This window comes from Dasypus novemcinctus, chromosome 5 (genome assembly GCF_030445035.2).
Source record: "Dasypus novemcinctus isolate mDasNov1 chromosome 5, mDasNov1.1.hap2, whole genome shotgun sequence".
NCBI classification, from domain to species: Eukaryota; Metazoa; Chordata; class Mammalia; order Cingulata; family Dasypodidae; genus Dasypus; species Dasypus novemcinctus.
The window spans coordinates 87864594-87884687 of NC_080677.1; the positions used below are offsets into that span (position 1 = coordinate 87864594).

The 20094-nt window shown below is 39.4% G+C and overlaps 1 protein-coding gene and 1 non-coding gene across 3 annotated transcripts in view; one reads left to right on the top strand and one right to left on the bottom strand.

Annotated features, from left to right (window-relative positions):
• ZNF277 (zinc finger protein 277) overlaps nt 1-20094 on the top strand; it is a 134377-nt gene that overhangs the window by 92211 nt on the left and 22072 nt on the right. For both annotated transcript variants that reach the window (XM_012526391.4, XM_058297215.2), the window contains exon 5: nt 13314-13405. In XM_012526391.4, the coding sequence (XP_012381845.2) occupies nt 13314-13405 (92 nt within the window). The remainder of the gene's footprint in view (nt 1-13313; nt 13406-20094) is intronic.
• Nucleotides 15055-15159, bottom strand: LOC111764892 (U6 spliceosomal RNA). The gene has a single exon (XR_002797382.2). It is a non-coding gene; the product is annotated as a U6 spliceosomal RNA (small nuclear RNA).

The following is a 20094-nucleotide window of genomic DNA, read 5'->3' on the forward strand; positions in this document are numbered from 1 at the left end:
AAAGGAGAAACATCCATTCAAATGAGTGGAAGATTATTTTTTCAAAAATCACTATTATTATAAATGTCAGTTTGGGAGGTCTTTCGTGACAATAAACATTTTATGGAAGTTTAACTCAGCAAATTGATCCTCTGGGAAGAAATAGTGGTTTGCTTTTAATGCTACTTCATATATTCCATCTCTTCCACAATAAAACAGCAACAAAATATTATTACATATATCTTACTGAGGAGGTATTTTTTCCTTTTACCAATTTTCTTTGTAGATTTTAGAGACTTTTAGTGAAGGATCTAATTATTTTATAACAGTTACCTCAAAATAAAACAATTTACATTTATTCCTTTCTTGCATAACCCCTAATTTTGTAGCACAATACAAATCCTAATACTGTATCTTGATTAACTACAGATGCCACTAGAATGGTGCTACTGGCAAATGAATGCTTTGGAAATGCTTCTGGAACACAAAGACATTTTGAGTAAGATAATGTTTTCCATTGAATGTAACAGATCAAGTTAACTAGAATGACCATTGAGTGACTTTAACTTTCAAGTTAGTGTTTTCATTTGGGAAACAAAAGTAAACCTAATGTGAAGTAAAGCTAATCTGAATCATAAGACTTAACGCTTTGAACTCCTTCAGCAAGAATTTATAGTTGTCTATAATTTACATGTTATTTTCTATATGCTTGGGCACTATGAAATTAGTAAAGCGGTCTTATCTCTTTATAGATGGAAAAGCAAAGTCAAAGCTGTTAGGAGATGTAAAAAAGACCATGGTTATAGGCCATATTAAATAAGAAGAGAAGCAACTCAAACTCTGATTTTCTACCCTCATGCGCCATTCTCTTTCCAGTAGATCAGGATCCTTTATCAAATTTGATCTTCCTCCTCTAAACAAATCTGGTATTTTCTAAGTTGACATTTGGTAGAATTAAAATTTTATTTACTAAAAATGTGTGAACAACCCAAAAATACATATGTAAATAAATACTGCTTTATTTTCATTGCTAAGAGATTTTTTTTTAAGATTTACTTATTTATTTATTTCTCTCCCCTCCCCCCACCCCAGTTGTCTGTTCTCTGTGTCTATTTGCTGCGTCGTCTTTGTCCGCTTCTGTTCTTGTCAGCGGCACAGGAATCTGTGTTTCTTTTTGCTGCATCATCTTGTTGCGTCAGCTCTCCGTGTGGGCAGCGCCATTCCTGGGCAGGCTGCACTTTCTTTCGCGCTGGGCAGCTCTCCTTACAGGGCGCACTCCTTGTGCGTGGGGCTCCCCTACACTGGGACACCCCTGCGTGGCAGGGCACTCCTTGCGTGCATCAGCACTGTGCATGGGCCAGCTCCACACGGGTCAAGGAGGCCCAGGATTTGAACCGTGGATCTCCCGTGTGGTAGGCGGATGCCCTAGCCACTGGGCCAAGTCCACTTCCCTAAGAGATCTTTTTAAGAAAATCTGATTTCTTACTCATGATCCTAGGTAAGTAATAGGACTTTCTCATTCATTTGGGCCTCTGCTTCCTTCTTAAATTTTCTTTGAAAACTTAGAGATAATGTGTTTTCAGGGTTTCCTCTCCCTTTAGAGAAACATAGAGCTGTATCTGACCTTGGGCTTATCCAGGAAAATACTTCCTCAGGCAAGCAATGCTGTATTGAGCCATACCATGCTGATGGCTCTTTCTTTCTTCTAAAAGATGATGTTTTAGTCTGCTAGGCTGCCAAAATACAATATACTAGAAATGAGTTGACTTTTACAATGGGGATTTATTACATTATAAGCTTAGAGTTTCAAGGCTGAGAGAAATGTCCAAATCAAGGAATCATCAGGTGATACTTTTACCCCAAGACTGGCTGCTGATGATCTTAGACTCCTCTCTCACATGGCAAGGCCCATCTAGCATCTACTGGTCTCCCATTTCTTCTGGGTTTTGTTGTTTTCAGCTTCTGGCTTCCTCTGACTTTCTGTCTGCTCTTAAGGCTTTCTTTCTCTGTGTGTGTCTCTCCATATTCATCTGGTTTAAACTCTTACTAGAATAAGATGGTGGTATAAATAAAATAATCCCAAACTTCAGAGATAAGCCTTGATTTTAGAAATAAATAGCAGGAGACAGAAAATTCTGCTGCATTTGTGTAGGAACTTTGGGCCATTGGTATAACTTTAGAAGGGAAATTGTTGTGTTCTCTATTGGAAAAGCACTGCTGACTCCTAGACTGAGAATTCCTAGCACATTCTGCTATGCTGCTGCTGCTTTTGGACTAGATTAGGAAGGAACCTTAGGCATGTGTTATTTACTCAGATAATCACTCATATACCTTATCAACCTGTATACCCTACAGTAATATGTTACTTGTCAATATGTAGGATTTTTTTTTTTGGTGGTAATGTGGCTGGGGATTGAACCTGGGACCTCATATGTAGGAGGCCAGCTCTCAACCACTGAGGCACATTGGTTCCCATGAAATGTTTTTGATATCTATAGTTAATAACATCAGTTTTAGTTTTGCTTCTTTTTGTTTATCCAAGCTTTTCCATTGTTTTTGTCATTCTAAGCATGAGTTTTTAGCTTTGAAGTATACAAATTCTTAACTAGATTGACATTTTCTAAATTGCTCTTTCCTAAATTGGCTGATTTTTGTAATTTATAACCTAACTAACTTTTCCGACCTATACATCAATTCTCTATGACTATATTAAATATCATCTGCTCTTTCATTGTTTCCTGTGCTTTCAGTTTATGAATAAAGATGAAAGACTAAGCTCTGACCCCTTTGGGACCATACTTGACATTTTTTAGCAATTAGACAAACATACAGCTTATTGTATTTCTTTGCCTATACATAAGCTGATCTCATGGTCTTACAAGTATGATTTTCATTTGAGCCTATTTTGCCATGAAAATTTTATCTGATTTCATCAGCTGCTTTGACAAATTCAAACATACAGCATCTACAATATTCTTTTTATCCTTCTATTCTATAAATCCATGAATAGAAACTAATTTATCTGCCCAGCATGAGATTGTTTTTTAAATAAAACTAAAAAGCTGGTGGGATTTTGATTTGCACATCTTTGTGCTTTCTATAGATATTATCATATTTTTTGCATGTATAAGTGACTTCAAACATAAGCTACAATTAATCGTATCAGATACCAAACTTTACAAATTAAGGAAAGAAGGGAAGAGGGGAAGGAGACAGGAAGAAGAGGAAAGAGAAGGAGAAAAGAAAGAGTAGACAGGAAGGGTTGGAGGGGAAAGAGCAAGAAAAAAAACTTTGTTATTTCTTGACTGTTCAAGTAGCTTCTATTCAATATCTTCCTCACTAATACTGATCAACAGCTGTGAACAGTTTTGCCACCAAGTACCTATGTAGCTTTGAACAAGTTACCCTAATATCTTTTTTTTTTTTAATATATATATATTTTTTTAAAGATTTATTTTTATTTATTTAATTCCCCTCCCCTCCCCCGTTTGTCTGTTTTCTGTGTCTTTTTGGTGCGTCTTCTTTCTTTGTCTGCTTCTGTTGTAGTCAGCGGCACGGGAAGTGTGTGCACCGCCACCCTGGGCAGGCTGCACTTTCTTTCGCGCTGGGCGGCTCTCCTTACGGGTGCACTCCTTGCGCGGGGCTCCCCTACGCGGGGGACACCCCTGCATCTTTTTATAGGGAATTAGTAGTTAGTTTCATGAGGTCCCTTTCAGCTTTCATGTTCTGAAAAGCCAGTACTTAATAGTATTGATCAGAAAAGAAATCTTATTAGAATAGAAAGGTTAGGTTTAGTAAGTAGAAATAGAATATATTAATGGGAAGACATTGGGAAAATAGCCAAGAAGAAATAGGCAGAGTATTCACATTACAACCACAGGACTGAGGTGTTGCAAGAACATAAGTTGAAATTCAACAAATGGAACAGTCTAGCTAAAGATAAACTACAAATTCCCCATGTTCAATATTCCCAATTATAAGGCCCATCCTCACATTGAAGATATTAAAATGAGAAAAACCTTATGCAAGTGAATTGAAATAAACAGCAAACGTAAAGCAACAAATGATTTAAATAGCTCCCTTCGAAAGAAGACCTGCAAAGGGTTTGAAGAGTATGGCCAATAGACAAAAGAGAAGATCTTCAAAGAATGAACTTAGGTAAAAATTAAAGGATTTTTTGCTGAGTCTGCAGTATCAGGGATGACTTGGCTATGGCAGAACCCTTGTCTTTCTTGTTGGTGTGGTTGTAGATAGTGCAGATAAGCTAGCTGAGAATCCGCAGTACCATGTCACTTCTGCAGGGAAGGAGCTCCAAAACCAAAGAACAGAAGAACAGCATGGTTTAGTTATTTGCTGTTAAGGTGGCTCCTTGCTTTATTGCCCTTTCTATCCTATGCTGCATCTAATCTACCAAAGTATAAATTAGGCTTTTCTGAGGAGAACTACTTCATATACAACCTCAACTGTCTACATTTTAAGCTTAGGGAATTCTGTGTCAACTGATAAACAACGTAAACTTAACCTAAGCAAACCTTAGGTGGCTTAATATCACTCAGGTTTAGATTCACACATCCTTTATGCTTGTCAAAAGCAAAGAAATATTTGCATGGTATCATCACCATCATGAGGAATATGAACCAGAATAATTTTTAAGGAGCATTAACAACTCTTACAGGCTGAAAACAAGAGCAAGGCAGGGAGAAGACATGTACATCCATAACTGCAGCATAGTATTAACAATCTTGATCTTTTTATTAAGAGCTTTATCTGCTGGATATTTGGTTTTTCTGCTAACAGAGTTGTCATAGGGTTCTGAAATTTTTTTTTTCAAGTTATATCGTGTGTTTATAAAGTTTAGTTTTCTTTTTCTAATACCTGCTTTTTTAAAAAAAATGTTATTATCAGTTTTATGTAAAGTTCACTTACATAAATTTGGAAACAGCAATTAAGATTATCTGATACATTCATTTTATCCCTTTTATTTCTCTTGCATTTATCTGTGAACTACCAGCATAAAGCCTTGTCTTCGTTTGCCTAAGCCACTATTACAAATACCACAAATTTATATTGGCTTGAACAACAAGAATTTATTAGCTCACGTTTTTGAGGCCAGAAGTCCACATATCAGCAAGCCTTGCTTTCTCCCCAAAGACTATAGTATTCTGGTGCTGCTGCCTGCAACCCTTGGAGTTTCTGTCATTTGGTGATGTCTCTCCATTCTCCCTTCTGTGACTTTCTGAGTCTCTTGATAAGGCCTCCAGTAATCTGGATCAAAAGCTGTCCTCTTTCAGTTGGGCCATACCTTAACTAAAAATAACATCTTAAGAAATCCTATTTTTAGTGGGTTCAAACCCACAGGGTTGTGGATTCAGATTAAGAACATGTTTAAATTGGGATACGTAATTCAATCTACTACAGCCCCAACCATTCATGAACTAAAAGGGTGTTTGTTTATATTTGCTATATGCCTTCCCCCCCCCCTTTTTTTTTAAATTATTTTTTAAAGATGCATAGATCATACAAAATTTTACATTAAAAAATAGGTTCTCATTTACCCCACTCCCCATACCCTCTACTCCTCCCACATTATATGCCTTTTTATAAACAACTCACCAGCAGAGAACCCATCTACCAGCCCTCCAGCCTCAGTTCCATAGCCCTCCAAGCCTTGTTTACATTGCTGCCCAAGTAATCTTCTAAACAATAGACAGTGTCATGTTATTTCATTGCTTAAAATTCTTCTATGGTTTCTCATTATATACAGCAGTAGTTCTGAACTGTTGACCACTTGGGGTCCCTGTGGTAAATTGAATTATGTACCCCCAAAAAATACACAATCTTAATCCTCATCCCTATAGGTATGGACCCATTGTAAGTAGTCCCTTTGAAGATGTTTTTTAGTTAAGGAGTAGAGAACTAAACCTTAATCCAGATTACTAGAGGCCTTATAGAGAGACCTTAGAAGTTGTAGAACTGGAAAGGAGAGGAATCACCCTGTGATGGGAGCCAGAGATAAGCCAAGGAATCCCAAAGTTTGCCAGCAGCCTGCAACAGAACACTACAGACTTTGGAGAGAAAGCATCACCTTGCTGCACCTTGATTTTAGTTTTCTAGCCTCAAAACCTGAGCCAATAAATTCCCATTGTTTAAGCCAAACCAGCTTGTGGTATTTGTGATAGCAGCTCAGACAAACTAAGACAGACCCTGAGATCTTTACAGGAGTCCCTGTGGTTAAAACTGTTCTTACAGTAATAGTAAGACATTTTCCTTTGTTCTCTGTGTTGACATTTGCACCAAAGGTCCAGACGCAATGCTGGGTGAAACTGCTGGCACCTTAGCAAGGATCAAAGCAATGGCATCAAACTGTTCTAGTAATCATAGTAGTCTTCACTGATACGTTCTTACAGTAAAAGAGAGAGGTCAATTTTACTTAAGAATATATATATATATTTTTTAGGTACCGGGGGCTGAGGATTGAACCTGGGACCTCGTATGTAGGAAGCGGGCACTCAGCCGCTGACCCACATTGTCTCCCCGGAATTGGTTTTTTGTTTGTCTTACTCATTGTTTGTTTTTTAGGAGGCACTGGAAACCAAATCTGGGGCTTTCCATGAGGCAAGCAGGCACTTAGCCACTTGAGCCACATCCACTCCCTTTAAGAATATTCTTGATGGAAGAGTAAAATTAATTAATTTTTAAAAATCTTGACCCTTGAGTATACATCTTTTTAACATTATGTGAGACAAAATGGGAAGTGTTCATAAAGCACTTCAACTATATATCAAATCCCAATGTTTGTCTTAAGGAAAAACCACTAATGTGACTATTTGAGTCATAAGCTGAATTAGCTGCTTTTGTTTGAGGAGCACCATGTTTTTTTCTTAAAGGAATGACTGATAGATGAAGAATGGGTATTAGACACTATCTTGGAAATGGAGAAAGTGAGTCTGTCACCTCTAGGAAAACAACTGACAATATTTGTTGTCAGTGATCAAATTCAAGCTTTCAAGCCAGAAGTAGGCTTTAGAAAACTTATATCCATCACTTTGACCTTGACAACTTTCCAGTAAAGATTTCCCCAATAAGATCAGAATAGGTGACTATTGAGTGTGTGTTTTGTTGTTGTTGCTGCTGTTTTTAAAGGTTTATTTTATTTATTTCTCCTCACCCCCTTGTCGTTTGCACTTGCTGTGTATATTTGTCTTCAGAGAGAGGCGCCTAATTGCTTGAGCCACCTTGGTTTCCTGCTTTGTTGTGTCTCATTATGTGAATTTCATCTTGTGTCTCTTGTTGCATCAGCTTGCTACATCTGCCATCTCGCAGCTCTCTGTCTTGCTCATCTTCTTTAGGAGGCACTGAGAACCTCCATTCCCTGCTTTATTGTGTCTCATTATGTTTTTCTTCCTTTATCTCTTGCATCAGCTTGCTACACCTGCCCGTCGCACCATTCACTATATTCTTTAGAAGACACCAGGAACTGAACCAGGGACCTCCCATGTAGTGGGCAGGAGCCCAATCACTTGAGCCACATCTGCTTCCCTGAATGTGTTTTTTATATTGTGTATTGAAATGCCAACATTTAGAAGATCTACATAACTCAATGTACCAATATTTTCCAGTTGACCAATGTATAAGATTATTAAAGCATACATATATATAAAAGATCCAGTCAAAGTTGTAGACCAGTGGATTTTTTTAAAATTATTTTTTATTTATTTATTCCCACCACCCCCCCTTGCAGCTTGCTTGCTGTCTGCTCTCTGTGTCCATTTGCTGTACGTTCTTCTGTGTCTATTTGTCTCCCTTTGTTGGGTCATCTTGATGCACCAGCTCTCCGCAGGCACCGGCCAGCTTGCCTTCACAAGGAGGCCCCAGGATGTGAACCCAGAGCCTCCCATATGGTAGACAGGAGCCCAGTGGATTGAGCCACAGCCACTTCCCAGACCAGTGGATTTTGTATGGAGTTTATTGATATTATTTCAAATTTCACATGGCATCCAAACTTTAAGGAACCATACTTGTCACCTTTCGATGTAGTATCAAAATATATGTACAATTATTTGAAAAGGATATTAAAGTTAATGTATGTTCATGTGTGAATGATATACTTCAATAATTTTTTTTTTAAGGTACCAGGGCTGAGGCTTAAACCCAGGACCTTGTATGTAGGGAGCCAGCACTCAACCACTGAGCCACATCAGTCCCCTGAGTTGGTTTTTTCATTTATTTGCTTGTTTTTTGTTCTTGTTTTTGTTTTTAGGAGGCAACAGGAACAATACCCAGGACCTCCAATGTGAGAAGCAGACACTCAACCACTTAACCCACATCCGCTCCCTTCAATACTTTTTTTTTTAAGATTTATTTATTTATTTCTCTCCCCTCCCCCCTCCCCCCGCAGTTGTCTGTTCTCTGTGTCTATTTGCTGCGTCTTCTTTGTCCTCTTCTGTTGTTGTCATCGGCACAGGAATCTGTATTTCTTTTTTTGTTACGTCATCTTGTGTCAGCTCTCCGTGTGTGCGGCACCATTTCTGGGCAGGCTGCACTTTCTTTCGCGCTGGGCGGCTCTTTTTACAGGGCACACTCCTATGCGGGGACACCCCTGCATGGTAAGGCACTCCTTGCGCGCATCAGCACTGCACATGGGCCAGCTCCACACGGGTCAAGGAGGCCCGGGGTTTGAACCGCGGACCTCCCATGTGGTAGACGGATGCCCTAACTACTGGGCCAAGTCCGCCGCCCTCAATACTTTTTTAAATTAAAAAAACTACTAAAATTCTCCTCCCTTTACCAGCTGTGTATCTGTGAGAGCCCAGATTTTCTTCCTCTACTTCAACCACAACAATCTATTGCAAAACAATGAACAGAGAAGCAAACATGAGGAGCTGTCTTCTATAATACCAGACATTAGAGAGATTTGCAAAAATGTACGAGTGCAATTCTTCTAAGTTGGATTGGTAGGTTTTGAAAACAGCCCCTTATAGGTCCTCAGTTTTTACGAGTATTAAAGAGATCCTCAGACCAGAATGTTTGAGTGTTGCTGACCTGCAGAATAAAGTCTGAATAGCCTACCAACCCATCCACCACAGAGTTTCTGCTAACTTCTCCACATTCTCACTATACATAGTCCTTGTACTTTAGGCTCCAAGTATACCAAACTTTTCAGTTCCCTTAAAAGTGCCTTTTTTGTTTCATCAAGACCTCTTTTCACCTGCTTCTACTCTGGAATTCATTTCACCACCACCTGTTTGTGCTTCACAAATTAAGAATAGCCATTTATCCTTTTGCTCTCCAACCACACACTGTCATCATCTCATCTTAATACTCATTTCTTGGTTTTTCTAGTGTGCCTCCCCATATTAGGGTGCGAACTTCTTCGAGATCAAGATGACACTTTTTTTTTCTTTATTTTCTTTTAAATGTTACATTCAAAAAGTATGAGGTCCCCATATACCCCCCCACCCCATCCATTCCACCTCTTCCCCCATCAACAGACTCTTCCATCATTGTGGCACATCCACTGCACCTGGCGAATACATCTAGGAGCACCGCTGCAGCACATGGACAGTGGTCCACACTGTAGTCCACACTCCCCGAGTCCACCCAGTGGGCCACGGCAGGACACACAACATCCAGCATCCATCCCTGCAGCACCACCCAGGACAGCTCCAAATCCTGAAAATGCCCCCCACACAATAAGATGACACTTTTTTATTCCAAGTCCCTAGTATAATGGCAAACATTGAGTTACAGATCACTTAATCCCTTATTCCAAATAATCATGGCCTGGACATAGCGCCCAGCACTGATTGGATCAGGCAAATATCCTCTCATTTTTCCAGTATCAACAGAGGGGAGAATTAGAAGAATCTAAGATTCATAAAGAAGATTTTTTTTTCCTCTCTGGTCAATAAACCACCACTGCACATATACATGCCTTCTCTATGCCACACTCAACCGTGTAGACTTCTAATACCAAGGCCTCTTTTTTATAGGCCTTTGAAATGCTATTTCTTCTACCTGAAAAATCTTTCCCTACTTCCTTTTTCCATCCTTAAAGATTAAAAAAAAAAAAAAAACTGGGTTAGATGCTTCTATATTCTTTTATATCACTTTGTCCATGATCCTATCTTCAAACTTATTCTACTCTATTATAAATATCGACTTACTTGTCTTTTTCGCCTATTCAAATGTAAGCTCCTCAAAGGCAGGAACTATGTCATTATTTCCACAAAAGCTGCTATGTAAGTGCTCACTAAAATATTTGTGGAATCACTTGGTGAATATTTGTGCAATTTTTAAGTATTGAATCTGTTCCTTCGCTGAAGAATTCCATGGCATTTTTTTCCCATATAGAACCCTAAAATTTTAGGCTGTTAGTACTTGGAGAATTAAAAGCCAACAGGGCTTTGCTTATTTATTCATATGTTTATAGAGTTATAGAAAGAAAAGAGAGAAGGTTCTACTAATAAACATATTTAGACTACAAAATGGACATAGTAACAAAAAGACATTAGATTCTTTGTGATCTATCAACTTTAATAAAAAATTAAAAAATTTTTAAAAAGACATTAGAAGCAAGGAAAGAAGACAGAACAAGAAGACAAAACAGTAAGGATATAGATTTGAAAAGCACTATCAACTTAATAGTGTGTCTCTGTAATATTTTTCTTTTTGGTTTTCAGAAGTTTGTGTTATGGCTGTTTGCATGTTTATGCTACTTGAAGGTTGTTGAATTTCTTAGATCTGTGGGTTGACGTATTCCATCAAATTTGGAAATTTTTCAGCATTATTTATTCAAGTAATTTTTTCTGCCCCAGCATCTCTCTCCTTTCCGTTTGTAACTGCAATTATACATGTGGTAGACCACTTGATTTTGCCTCACAAATTCCTGAAGCTGTTCGTTTTTTCCTAACTTTTTTTCTTTTTGTACTTCAATTTGGATAATTTCTATTTTCCTGTCTTCAAGTTCACTGACCTTTTCTTTTTCAATTTCCAGTCTTCTGTGAAGTCCAGACAGTAAATTTTTCATTCTAGGTATTATACATTTTCCATTCTAGAATTTCCATTTGGTTTTCTTTGTTTTAATTTCATGCTCTTGCCAAGATCTTCCCTATATATGTTCATTCATTGTGTCCATATTTTCCTTTTATTTCCATATTTTATTATAGCTGTTTTAAAGTCTTCATCTAATAATTCTATCATCTGTAACAACTCTGAGTCTGTTTCTGTTGCCTATTTTTCCTCCTAGTTATGAGTTATATTTTCCTGTTTTATGTATATCTTAGTAATTTTTCCTCATATGCTAGGCAGCATGGATCCTATATTATTAAAGTCTGGATTATATTGTTTTCTTTTGAAGAACTTTGAGTTTTGTTCTGGCACACAGTTAATTTACTGGGGAATCATCTTGGTTTTGTTGAGACATGGTGTTAGGCTTTGTTAAGGGTAGCCCAGACTAGCACTTAGTTTAGGGCTAGAGTAGCCCTACTCCTAAGGCCTGACCTTTATAAGGTTTCAGCCGAGCCTGAGGTGCTCGGGAACATCTTTCCATTCTGCAGTCTTCACCGCCCCTAGAAACTCCTCTGTCAGGAGCCCTGCCCCATATGTGTGCAACTTAGTATATGGCCAAAAATGAAGAGGCTCCCAATGCATTTTCTTAGGCTCCATCTCTGCAGCTCTCTTGAGCTCTTTACAACTTTGTCATGCAAATTCCATACCCTTCGGCATCCTGATCTCCGATCTTTGTTTCCTGTACCCAGTAGGGTAGCTGCTTTTGGTTTGGGTTTAATTTTTCTATGTTGCAGTTTAGAGAATATCCCACAAAGTTGGGAAATGTGTGATTCTTTTCTCTCAAGGATAACAGCTTTGCTATATATCATCCAATGCCTGAAAGCAGTTAAGATATTTGAAGCAATTTGTTTTTATAATTGTTTACTTTTGGAAGACTCAGTCTGATAACCATTATCCATCATGGCTGAAACCAGAAGTTAATTAAATAGATTTTCATCATGATAGCTTCTTAATTTGTTTTACATGAATGGATTAATAATTCTAGATGTTTGATGATGCATTGTCAGAAATACCACATGGAATTTGTTAAAGTTCTAGATACTGGCTCATTTTTATACTGTTTATAATATCAGCAATAACTTTATGAAGTTCCCATTCTGAACTCCATGTTATAAGAGGAGCTGGATAGGTGTTTGCAGATGCAATATAAAAGTAGCATAGAGACTTTATTTTAACCTCAAAGAGCTTTTCAGTTCCCTTCAGAAGACAAAACAGGCAAAAGATGATGGGTCTTAAGCAAGGGAAATTTGATGTGGGCTAAATAGTTAATATCAGATATTTAATGACCCATATCCAACTTGAATTCTTTACATTATCTGAGTTAAGCCTCTTAATGCTGTGAGATGTTTTTATTTTCATCTTAAAGTGAGAAAACTTAAGATTAAAAAGCTTAAGTAAAAATATGTAGTAGAAAGCCGTATTTCAAATCCAGGCCTGCCTGTTGTTTTAGAGCTTGAGTTCTTAATTCTTGTACAATAGTCAGAAATGAATGCATGATAGAAATGGGAATCAAGTTGAATTTTGAAGAACAGGTAAGATTTGTAGGGGGGGAAATGCAGAGAGAAATAAAAACCTTAAAGAAACATAACATGTAGAGCCACCCTGATTAGAGTAGGATATTACCAGAGCATATTTTAAAATTGTTTGAATTCGACTGCTACATGAAAGAGTCATATAAAAATAATGTTTAAGAAAAGTTTTCCTAGCAGCAGAAGGAAGGGTGGATTGGAATAGAAAAGGGATTGAAATCAAGGAGATCTTCCAGGAGACTTATTTTTAATCCCAGAGTGTCTTAAAAACTGGACTGATTGATGACATTGGGATTGATGGAATAAAGTAATATGAAAGGTAGTTCAAGTGAATAATTTATCAGACCTTTATTAAAAACTAAGCTGAGAATTAAGGAAATGAGCAAGTCAAAGATCCCACCACATATTTTATTTTGGAGGATGGTAAGAATGGGGGACCACTGGCAAAGACTGAAGTCTGCAGGAAGGATAGGGAAAAGAATGGTGGTGAGACCCTGTTAACTTTGAGTTTCCTACATGGTGGCCCACGTGGAGTGTTCTGTAGCATTTAATGGAACAAAATTAGAGTTTGAATGCAAGGACAAGAATGAGGAGAGAAATTTGAAATATTGTCAGCTTTCATTTACTCATTTGTGCTTCCATCCCAGTTTCCTTCTATCCAGACTATTACATTTTTCATTAGCTAACTGCTTTTTTTATGAAGGATAATATCATAAATCTTTTTCTACTTTACAGAAAGAAATTCTTGAACAACAGCAGCAAGAAAGAAATGATAGTAGTTTTCATGGCATTTGCATGTTTTGCAATACAGAATTCCTCGGAAACAGGTTTGCCTTTTGCGTGTCTTTAAATATTACTATTTTTCATTTGAAAGTGTCCATAACTCTTGATTTTATAAATTAAGTTCTCTGGGCTGGCTCGAGACTTTGTTCTAATATGGATTTTTTTTTTTTTTTTTTTGTCTAACATCAAAAGTGAACTGTAGTTTGCTCTAAACAGAATAGGGGAATAAATTTTAGAAGCTGCCAAAAACAGACATATTTTTGTATATTTTGCATATTGTAAATAGGCTTTTTTAATTGGTTGACAGGACCATGTGCAACAAACTACTTCAGATACACCTGTCTGTACAAACTTGTAAGTCTACACCTTTGGCAATTTGGGGTTGTTTTCACTTTTGCATATCAAAAATAGGGGGAGGAAGCAGATGTTGTGGCTCAAGCAATTGGACTCCCATCTACCATATAGGAGATCCGGGGTTCGATACCCAAGGTGAAAGCAGCAAGCTGGCCTGCATGGTGAGCTGGCCCACGTGAGTGCTGCCCCACACAGGACTGCCGCCCTGTGCAGGAGTGCCGGCTGACACAGCAAGATGATGCAACAAAAAGAGACACAGAGTAGAGACAATAAGAGACTTAGCAAAACCAGGGAGTTGAGGTGGCGCAAGAGAATGATTGCCTCTCTCCTGCTCCGGAGGTCCCAGGATTGATTCCTGGAGCTGCCTAATGAAAATATATACAGACATAGAAGAAAACAGCAAATGGACACAGAGAACAGACAATGGAGGGGGGGGTGGGAATGAATGAATGAATGAGTGGAGCAAATGTACTCAGTGGTTGAGCTCCTGCCTCCCATGTATGAGGTCCCAGGTTCAATCCCCAGTACCTCCTTAAAATAGTCATCAACTTTTTTTTTAATTGGAAGATTTTCAATTAAATAGCCAACACTCAACCTCTTGGGGAATGGGTGTAGCTCAGCACTTGAGCACCTCCCATGTCCGAGATCCTGGGTTCAATACCCGGTACCTCTTAAATAATGATAATGACTTTTTTTTTAAGTTTTTGTAATGTTTACATGTGCATTCACTTAAATATAAGTCATGAAGTTGTAACCTCCAAGAACTAGAAATAGTTTCAGTGACTCAACATACAGTGGACAATCTAAAAATTTCATTTTCTGCCCATTTGAAAGAAAGCAGTCTCCAGTAGCATCCAGCTTAGTACAGTCACTGACATTGCTGTATGAAAAACATTGAAAAGGAAAGGTAGCTGCTAATTTGAATTTTTTTTCTTTTTTTTTTGTCTTTATTTTTCTAATGTTACATTAAAAAAATATGAGGTCCCCATGTATCCCTCACCCCCCTCACCCCTCTCCTCCCCCCATAGTAACAACTTCCTCCATCATCATGAGACATTCGCCACACTTGGTTAATACATCTCTGAGCACCGCTGCACTTCATGGTCAGTGGTTCACACCATAGCCCACACTCTCCCACAGTCCACCCAGTGGGCCATGGGAGGACATACAATGTCCGGTAACTGTCCCTGCAGCACCACCCAGGACAACTCCAAGTCCAGAAAACACCTCTACATCACATCTCTTCCTCCCACTCCCTACCCCCAGCAGCCACCATGGCCACTTTCTCCACACCAAGGCCACATTTTCTTCGATTACTAATCACAATAGTTCATGAATATAATATCAGTAAGTCCAAAAATATGGAACGTATCATCCTTTCACAGGGGCCATGCTAATCTCTGTATTGTTCCAATTTTAGTATATGTGCTGCTAAAGCGAGCACTAATTTGAATTTAAAGAATGCTTCAGTTGAGATGTTAATGCTTAAAACACCAGTGATAAGACTTATATAGATAGGTTACCAATAGAGAAAAATGTGTTAGGCCATTGATTATGCTTCTCTGTCTTCCATTTCAGAGGGCTTTTGGGAGATTACAGTGAGGACTAGGCTTGAGAGTTGTGTTTTGTTGTTTGTGTTTTTGTTTTTAAGATTTATTTATTTCTCTCCCCCTGCCCCGTTGTCTGTTCTCTTGTGTCCATTTGCTGTGTGTGCTTCTCTGCTTGCATTCTTGGCAGCTCCAGGAATCTGTGTCTCTTTTTTTGTTGAGTCATCTTGCTGTATCAGCTCTCCATATGTGCGGCACCACTCTTGGGTGGGCTGCGCTTTTTTTGCACAGGGTGGCTCTCCTTGCGGGGCGCACTCCTTGTGCAGGGGGCACTCCTGCATGGCATGGCACTCCTTGTTCACGGCAGCACTGCACGTGGGCCAGCTCACCACGCAGGCCAGGACACCCTGGGTTTGAACCCTGGACCTCCTATATGGTAGGTAGACGCTTTATCAGTTGAGCAACATCCATTTCCCTAGGCTTGAGAGTTTTGATGGATCAGTGAAAATCTACCTCCAACTATCAGAAAATGTATCCAATATTGCTTCTGACAACCTTTTAATAGGTTATCTTTTTTTTTAGGTTAAGGTAATTATTAATCTAGTGAAGAGACATGATTAGTCTTAGAGATCCCCAGTGCTGACATATGAGAAGCTCTAAATGGTATTCTTCATTTCTGCAGCTTAAGTTCTCACAATAAATGTGGCTACTGATATGATGGAATATCTACCCTTATGATATTAACTACTGATAATATTAAGCATTTGAATATATTGTATGGTGGTGTTCCTCTAGACCCTCATGTAATCTCTTCTTCTTTTCTACCTAAATCTATATTCTCTAATAAGTTGGGACACATGGGAGTTGGGTGAGCTCCTTAGCAATTTTGACTATCCTTATTCTCTAATACAAGAAATTTTATTAAATTAACCAATGACAAAGATAAGAGGGGTCTAGTTTTTATAAAATATCCCCTAGCCTTCAGTAGTTTTTGTTTATGAAAAGGTCCATTTATAATAAAAGATTAAAGATACAACTTGGTTCCAGCTATATATTGTGTTAGCAGTGTTTTGGCCTACATTTGTGTCCTCCCGACTTGGTATAAATAAGAATAGAAACACAAAGAAGATGAGTAGTGGACAAGGATAAAGAAATGAGTATGTTCTTGTCTTACAGCTATGCTTTCCCCTCTGCTTCCCACTTCTAACTCTGAAATTTCTAAAGCTATTCCTTTCAACCCACTTTTGTGACTTTGAATCTAAAGTGTGTGTCTTGTAGGCAGCATATGGTAGGATCGTTGGGTTTTTTAAAATCCATTCTGCCAATATCCACCTTTCAACTGGACCGCTATGTTTATGTCTAATGTAATTACTGATAACAGGATTTACTTCTACCATTTTGCTATTTGTTTTCTCTATGTCTTACATATTTTTATTTCCTCCTCCATTTCTGCCTTCTTTTGTGCTAATTAGTTAGTATCTAGTGTACCATTTTAATTCCCTTGTTTCTTTCACTGTATTTTTTGAGTTTTTTCCTAAGTGCTTGCCCTGAGGATTACAATTAACATTTTAACTTAAAACATTTTAATTCAGATTAATACCAGTTGCAGTGCTAAACAATTGCCACAAATATTTTTGTCAAAGTGCCCTGAGATAGGGATTATCTCAGTGAGCAACTGCCAGGCAGGTTAAATAGTGTCAATTCTCTAAGACTTGAGCTTTTGGAGGGTGCTCCAGACCCATTCTGCTTCCTCCATTGGCTGCTTGACTCTGGTTTTCAAGGCTAATATGAACCTGGAAAGAGGAGAGTAGGAATAGGGCAAGTAAAGACACTACAAGGCTTGCTGTTCTTATCATAATTTAGCCTTTTTCTTGAATAAATGTTCCTCAAATTGTTGCAGGCCTTTGGTTAATTTCCAGTGTTCTAAAAGGTTGGTTTTGACTATTTTTTTCTCATTGCTTTTATGGAGGAATTGATTTTCAGAGATACTTACTCCACCATTCCAGAAGTGCTTTACTCGAAACTCTTCCTTTAATTTAATCCCTTATTTGCCCAAATCACATTTTATACATTTAGAGAGTAATGCATGTCATTTTAAACCAGAGAAAAAAATAATGAGATTGGAGATAGCTATGTAGGGATATCCTTATTCCTAAAGTGCAAAGAGGGAAAAATATTTGAAAAGAAAAAAACTTGAAATGTTAAATAAAAACTTAATTTTAGTCTGAAATGTATGATTATAAAAACTACGTTTTGGGAGCAAGTATAGATCAGTTGGTTGAGTGCCTGCTTCCCATGTATGAGGTCCCAGATTTAATCCTTGGTGCCTTCTAAAAAATAAAAACAAGGTTTTTTTCCCCCAAAGATCTATTTATTTATTTCTCTCCTCCCCTCCACTTCGGTTGTCTGTTCTCTGTGTCTATTTGCTGGGTCTTCTTTGTCTGCTTCTGTTGTCGTCAGCGGCACGGGAATCTGTGTTTTCTTTTTCATTGTGTCATCTTGTTGTATCAGCTCTCTGTGTGTGCAGCACCATTCCTGGGCAGGCTGCACTTTCTTTCTTGCTGGGTGGCTCTCCTTACGGGGCACAGTCCTTGTGCATGGGGCACCCCTACGCGGGGACACCCCTGCATGGCAAGGCACTCCTTGCGCGCATCAGCTCTGCGCATGGGCCAGCTCCACACGGGTCAGGGAGGCTCGGGATTTGAACCGCAGATCTCCCATGTGGTAGACGGACACTCTAACCACTGGGCCAAGTCCGCCGCCAACAACTAAGTTTTATGTGAAATTTGTCATGTAAAGAAAAACTGATTAATGATAAAATTAAATTTAAAAAGTAGGTAAGAAGTTAAAATACTGGTTAGAATTGTCATGCATTTAATTTTCCAGAGATTAAAGTTGAGTTGACATAAGGGTAAATGAAAAACTTAAAAGAAATAAATTCAACAATTTAGGGAATCATACTGGCTGATATCAAGAATTGAAGAACTTCAAAATCTCAAATGTAAGCAGATCAAATAAGGTACTACCTCTATTCCAAAGCATCAAAGATTATCATGGCCCTTTCTCAACTAGTGCTGTGACTGAAAAGGGTGAATAAAGGTGGTCTCAGCCCTTCCTTCCTTCTCACCTCAGGCTCTAATAGTCTGTATCAACCTACTTTTTGTATTTTTTAGGGTTTTTTTGTTTATGTTTTTTGTTTTCTCTGTCTTTTTCTCATCCTACTTTTGAATGAGCTAAAAGTATTAGCTAGCAAACTACTTCAGTATTGGAATAGAGAGTCCCTTCTTGAGCCAACTGCCAGCTTTCCCTATATCTGACCCCCTTTTTCTGTGACTGGATATCAGGCTTGGAACCCCTGGGCCATCCTGGCTGGGTAAGGCTGGGCCATTCCTAGGAGCTAGAGAACATCAAAGACTACAACCAGATGAAAGTGTGGGGCCAAGTAAAGGCTGTTAACATCACCAACTCTCTTCCTCGCACTGGTTCTGCCTCCACCCCATCCAATTCCAGGTCTGAAATGTCAGCCCTGGAACCTGTGGGCAGGCCTGACTCATTTAGTCCCTTGTGGAACTCTCCTTGGTCCAGAAGACCCGAGGGAATGTAGCACCTGAGCAGTAGGGTAGGGAAAGCCTCCCAACTCACCCACCTGCTTCTAGACAATTGCCTGCTAATCCTTATCCCCTCACTTCCAGGATCTGGACGCCTGTCCAATAGGCCCCAAAAAGGGTCAGGAGGAAGCCTTGGCTCCTATGGGCACCATCTCAAGTTCCCTAAAAGGCAAAGGCCCCTGCCCCAGCAGAGCCTGGGATCAAGAGGAAATTCCCAATGCAGCAGCACCTCTTGAACCAGCTGCTGACTGGTTCGAGAATCCTATTCTAGTGCTTCAATGTCAGACCCAAATGCCCTGGGTAGTTCTGACTTATGCCCGACCAATCTTGGGGGAACTCCTTGAAGTAAAGAAATCATGGGGCCTGTCCTTGCTGAGTATGGGAGCAGGTCCTGAGCGCTATCAGTTCTACCCCTGTCCCTACAGCTCACTGATGGTTGGGGCTTAATGCCTTCTGCGCCAATCCTGTTATATTCTAGAAGCCACAAGGGCTTGCTCCATCAGAGCCTGAGGGATGGGAGAAGCCTCCAAACCCACCCATTCCTTGAGCCAGCCACTTGTTCAGCTTCCATCTCCTCACTTCCAGACCACAGATGCCAAGCCAGAGGGACCAGAAGCAGGACTAGGTTCCCTTGGGTACATTCTGTGTGGCTCTTCAAGCAAGAGATCCTGATCTTATATACAGTGAGGATAAGAGAAACTGCCCAACCCACCCACACCCCTTGAGAAAACTGTTATTTCTGACCCCTTCCTGCCTCAATCTAGGGTCTGGATCTTAAACTTGGACATCCTAGGCATCTAACTATAGCTTTGGCCACTCTAGGGAGAACCTTCCTGGATCCAGAGGCACTGTGGCTGCCTCAACAAAGCCTCAGGTAGGGGAAGCTTTCCAACCCACTGCCACCTCCTCTGCGGCTTGCAGGGGACTCCCAGTTCTGCCTCTACCTGGACCCTTCCACAGCCTTGGTCTCAGGCCTGGAACCCCTGTGAAGATCCTGCTCTGTCTGAAGTACCCGTGGGGGAACCCCTGTGGACCCAGAAGGCATTCTTAACTAAAAGTTAAGCAGTTAGGCAAATGCACATATTAAGTACAAGATTAATAAACGCCACCTATACATATATATTTTTAAAAAAGAGGATCGCCTGGCGCGCTTCCTGCAGAGCGCGGCCGGCGCGGCCGGGGCGAGGCAGGGGGAAGGGCGCCCTCGGCGCTCGCCGGGAGGAC